The 5,206-nt window shown below is 53.4% G+C and overlaps 1 protein-coding gene across 1 annotated transcript in view; it reads right to left on the bottom strand.

The window, feature by feature from the left end:
• Window positions 1-5,206, bottom strand: part of LOC103276627 (glutamine-dependent NAD(+) synthetase-like) — a 21,331-nt gene that overhangs the window by 10,396 nt on the left and 5,729 nt on the right. The window contains exons 4-5 of the mRNA XM_008074030.1: window positions 3,455-3,508; window positions 2,796-2,885 (exon numbers count right to left, since the gene is read on the bottom strand). Of these exons, the coding sequence (XP_008072221.1) occupies window positions 2,796-2,885; window positions 3,455-3,508 (144 nt within the window). The remainder of the gene's footprint in view (window positions 1-2,795; window positions 2,886-3,454; window positions 3,509-5,206) is intronic.

Below are 5,206 nucleotides of genomic sequence, written 5' to 3' on the forward strand. Positions count from 1 at the left end.
GAGCAGCCACTGCACTCCAGTCTGGGCGACTGAGTGAGACTCCAACTCAAAAAAAAAATTAGCCAGGTGTGGTAGTGCGCGCCTGTAATTCTGGCTACTTGGAAGGCGGAGGCGGAAGGATCACCTGAGCCCAGCAGGTCAATGCTGAGGTGGCCGTGAGTGTGCCACTGTGCTCCAGCCTGGGCAATGGGGTGAGACTCAAACTCAAAAAAAAAGAAAAAGAAAAAAAGAATTGTCATACAGTAAGTCCTCTACATACAAACCTTCAAGTTACAACTTTAACAATGCACAGTCACTGTTTTTTAATGTATCATTTCTCTCCACCAGGTGTCAACATAGCTTGGTAAACACATACAGGACTATACAACTGATTGTGTGAGTTGGGTACCTAGACTAACTCTGTCGGACTTACAACAAATGGACTTAAGAACACACTCTTAGCCGGGCTCGGTGGCTCAGCCTATAATCCCGCGCCCTGGGAGGCTGAGGTGAGTGAATTGCCTGCGCCCATGGGTTCGAGACCCGCCTGGGCAACTTGGTGAGACCTCATCTCTACAATAAATAAAAAAAAATTAGCCTGGCGTGGTAGCGCGCGCCTGTAATTCCAGCTACTTGGAAGGATCGCCGGAGCCCAGTAGGTCGAGGCTGCAGTGACCGGGAGCAGCCACTGCACTCCAGTCTGGGTGAGAGTGAGACTCTAACTCAAAAAAATAAAAAAAGAACACTCTTGGAACTGAACTCATTCGTATGTTGGGGACTTTCTGGACCACCGAGCATGGGGCCACTCTCATATTGCTCAATCTGTGCTTGAGAAGAACGTGTCCCTTCCTGGCTTGCGGTTTGGGGGTGGTGAGGTTCCATGCAGCCAAGTTTATAAAGTATCCTTGTCCAAGGCAACATGTCCTTGTTTAACATATTGGTCCATCAGTTAATGAGAATTCGGGCAAATTTATTTTATTTTATTTTTTGAGTTGGAGTCTCACTCTATTGCCTAGGCTGGAGGGCAGTGGCACGCTCATGGCCACCACAGCCTCGAGCTGCTAGGCTCAGGCGATCCTTCTGCCTCAGCCTTCCAAGTACTGGAGCTACAGGCATGCGCCACCACGCCCGGTTAATTTTTTATTTTATTTATTGTAGAGACGAGGTCTCGCCAAGTTGCCCAGGCTGGTCTCGAACCCCTGGGTTCAGGCAGTCCTCTTGCCTCAGCCTCCCACAGTGCTGGGATTATAGGTGTGAGCCACCGTGCCCGGCCTGAGAATTCAGGCAAATTTAAATCTCTCCCTGTGATGGTGGATTTGCCCGTTTCTCTTAAGTGTCCATGGGCTTTGAAGTCATGGGATTGGGCACAAGGAGATCAGGAATGACTGTATGGGAGACAGGGAGGGACACGACCGTGGGGCGAGACCCAGAGACTCTCGGATGCCCTCCCGGGTAGGACGCTGCATAAAGTTAACCTTGATGCCAGGTACTGTGGCTCACACCTATCATCCCAGCACTTTGGGAGGCCGAAGTGGGAGGATCGCTTGAGCCCAAGAACTCAAGACCAGCCTGGGCAACATAGTGAGACCTTACAACTATAGTAAATCAAAAACATTAGCCAGGTGTGGTGGTGCACACCTGTAGTCCCAGCTACTTGGACCTGGGAGTGACCTTGCCTCCCAGGGGACATTTGGTAATAGCTGGGGACATTTGGGCTTGCACATTGTGACCCTTTGTGGACACAGGGACACAGCTAACCCCTTTTGATGCACACGACAGCACGCTGCCCCCAACAAGGAAGCCATTGACACATGGGCGAACCCCTGACACATGGGATGGTTCAAGACGGAAGTGACACTTCACCTAAAATGACTGATGGTCCCTGAGGGTGACTGAGGTTCATGTGATCTGAAATGACCTGCCTGCAATTTACTGCTTTTATTTATTTATTTTTTGAGTCGGAGTCTCGCTCTGTCGCCCAGGCTGGAGTGCAGCGGCATGCTCACGGCCACCCCAGCCTCAACCTGCTGGGCTCTGGTGATCCTTCTGCCTCAGCCTTCCATGTAGCTGGAACTACAGGCATGCGCCACCATGCCCAGCTAACTTTTAAAAAGTTTATTGTAGAGATGACGTCTCGCCAAGTTACCCGGGCTGGCCTCAAACCCCTGGGCTCAGGCAATCCTCTCACCTCGGCCTCCCAAAGTGCTGGGATTATAGGTGGGAGCCACTGCGCCCGGCTGGGCTGCCTGCAATTTAATCAGCACCATCAGGGCAGCCATATCTGTGTCTTCTCCCTGATCTGGGACCACACGAGGCCAAGATATTTTTTTTGAGTTGAGATGTCCCTCTGTCTCCCAGACCGGTATGCAGTGGTACAATCACGGCTCACTGCAGCCTCAACCTCCTGGGCTCAGACAATCCTTCTGCCTCAGCCTCCCCAGTAGCAGGGACTATAGGCATGTGCCACCATACTTAGCTAATTTTTCTTTATTTATTGTAGAGATGGGGTCTTGCTATGTTGCCCAGGCTGGTCTTGAACTCCTAGACTCAAGCTATCCTTCTGTCTCAGCTTCCCAAGTAGCAGGGACTACAGGTGCACACCACCACACCTGGCTAATTTTTAACACTTTTTTGTAGAGGTGAGGTCTTGCTATGCTGCCCAGGCTGGCCCTGAAGTCCTGGGCTCAAGTGACTCTCCCGCCTCCACTTCCCAGAGTGCTGGGATGACAGGAGTGAGTCCCCATTCTGCAGAGAAGCCTGATAAACAGCCAGGAGCATCCCACATCACGCATTGTGCATCAGGCACTGGGACTCACCGACTTCTAGACCACGGGGTGAACCAGCGCAGCTCGCGGTAGTTGCCTTCGTTGGCCAAGGCCATCTTGGGTCTGATAAGCAGAATCTTCCTGCGGGCAGGGGACAGGGCTGCTCACGCGGGCTCTCAAGACAAGCGCACGTGGCCGGTGGTCACTGTCCCAAAGGATCAGGTGACGCTTCACAGAGACGCCTCAGAAACAGGGCCCCAGGCAAGACTCTTTCCCCCACTGTGCTGGAACTTTCTGTCTGCGAGGCAGGCCCCTGGGCTCCACCCATTCCTGGGGTCAACAGCAGTTGCTGAGTCCTGGCCAGGGTGCGCTTGAGGTGTGTGATGACCCTGGCCCTGGACGGGGTGCGCTTTGCTGGCAGCGGGCAACCAGGGTCTGCACAGAGACCTCCCTCCTACCCAGGCCTCCAGGCAACAAGGATCTGTGTTCCCAATTCCGCCCTCTGGGTCCCTCTCTCTTCTGCCTGCAGTGGTGGCCGAGACCTAGAGAAGCAAAGTCCCTTGAATCCCCTGCCTGGGGCCCTCACTGAGGCTGGTCCTTCCAGAAGCTTCTCCCAGCAGTGGTTTCCAGGGCCCCACAGCCCTCCAGCTGAGAGACAGGGAGAGGCAGGCCGGCCATCCTCCCGGGGTGGGTGGGTGGGGGATACTCACCTATTGAGAAAGATCACTCTGCAGTTGTAGCGGACATTTCGATGCAACACAGGCCTGCGGGGCAAAGGAGAGACATGGGCATATTGGTGGGTGGTGGATACATACAGTGGAGGCGGCAGCCACGCCTGTCTTAATGTGAAGCTTCCACAGATCCTTCTAGAGCATTGCTAGGCGCTTCTGTGGCATTCCCAAGTCAAACTTAAGATGAACCCCAGCCGGGCTCCATGGCTCAGCCTGTAATCCCGCGCCTTTGGGAGCCTGAGGTGAGTGGATTGCCTGAGCCCGCGGGTTCAAGACCCGCCTGGGCAGCGAGACCTCATCTCTACAATAAATCAAAAAATCAGTTGGGCGTGGTAGCGCGCACCTGTAATTCCGGCTACTCGGAAGGCTGAGGCGGAAGGATTGCCGGAGCCCAGCAGGCGAGGCTGCGGTGGCTGCAAGCGGCCACTGCACTCCAGTCTAGGGGACCCAGTGAGACTCCAACTCAAAAAAAAAAAAGATGAACCCCAGTGGGGTTGCCCCCTGGGTGACACAGACACTCACACTGGAAGGGATTCTTCTGCATTAAGGGCAGACCTGGTGTGGCCGCTCACGCCTGTCATTCTAGTACTTTTGGAGGCTGAGGTAGGAGGATCGCTTGAGCCCAGGAGCCTGAGACCAGTCTGGGCAACAGAGTGAGACCCTGTCTCTACAAAAAACTTAAAAAAAATATGTAGCTGGGAGTAGTGATGTGCACCTGTAGTCCTAGCACTTTGGGAGGCTGAGGCAGGAGGTTTCCTTGAGCCCAGGAGTCTGAGACCAGTCTGGGTGAGACTTTGTCTCTATAAATAAAGGAAAGAAAAATTAGCCAGGCATGGCGGTGTGTGCCTGTATTCCCAGCTACTCAGGAGGCTGAGGTGGAAGGATTGCCTGAGCCCAGGATATCAAGGCTGTGGTGAGCCGGAATCGCACCACGGCACTCCAGGGGGGTGGTGGAGTAAGACCCCTAATCAAAAAACAAAACCAAGGCCAGTGGGGTAGCTCAAGCCTGCAATACCAGCACTTTGGGAGGCCAAAGAGAGTGGATTACCTGAGCCCAGGGGTTCGAGATCACTCCGGGAAACTTGGCAAAACCTCATCTCTACAATAATTTTTTAAAAAATTAGCGGGGCGTGATGGCGAATGCCTGTAGTTCCAGCTACTCAGGAGGCTAAGGCGGAAGGATCCCCCAAACCCAGCAAGTCGAGGCTGCGGTGGCCCTGAGCGTGCCACTACAACTCAGCCTGGATGACAGAATGAGACTCCAACTCAAAAAACAAAACAGAACCAAACAAGGGTCTTTGCAGAGTAAAAGACCTTGAGGTATGAGATGACCCTGGACAGCCTGGAGCTCCTGAGATCATCAGAAGGTCCCTTATAAGCAGAAGGATCAGAGAGACCCAGTGACGGAGGGAAGTCTGGGTCGGAATGATGTGAAGGCCAGAAGGGGCCACGGGTCATGGACACATTCTCCCCCAGAGCTTCCCAAGAAAGTCAACTGGCTGCCACTGACCCCTTGACCTCTGACATTCAGAGCTGTAAGACAAAAAAATTCTGTGCTGGTTTTGTATTTCATGTTTGTGGTAACTTGTCACAGCAGCAAGAGGAAGCAGATACAGACCACAAAGTCAGTCGCCATCGTCAGTGTGGACAGACTGGATTACAAATCCCACCCATGAGCCGGGCTCAGTGGCTCAGCCTGTAATCCCACGCCTTTGGGAGGCTGAGGTGAGT

The sequence above is a fragment of the Carlito syrichta genome, unplaced genomic scaffold (assembly GCF_000164805.1).
Source record: "Carlito syrichta isolate Samal-C Ts95f unplaced genomic scaffold, Tarsius_syrichta-2.0.1 Scaffold316279, whole genome shotgun sequence".
NCBI classification, from domain to species: domain Eukaryota; kingdom Metazoa; phylum Chordata; class Mammalia; order Primates; family Tarsiidae; genus Carlito; species Carlito syrichta.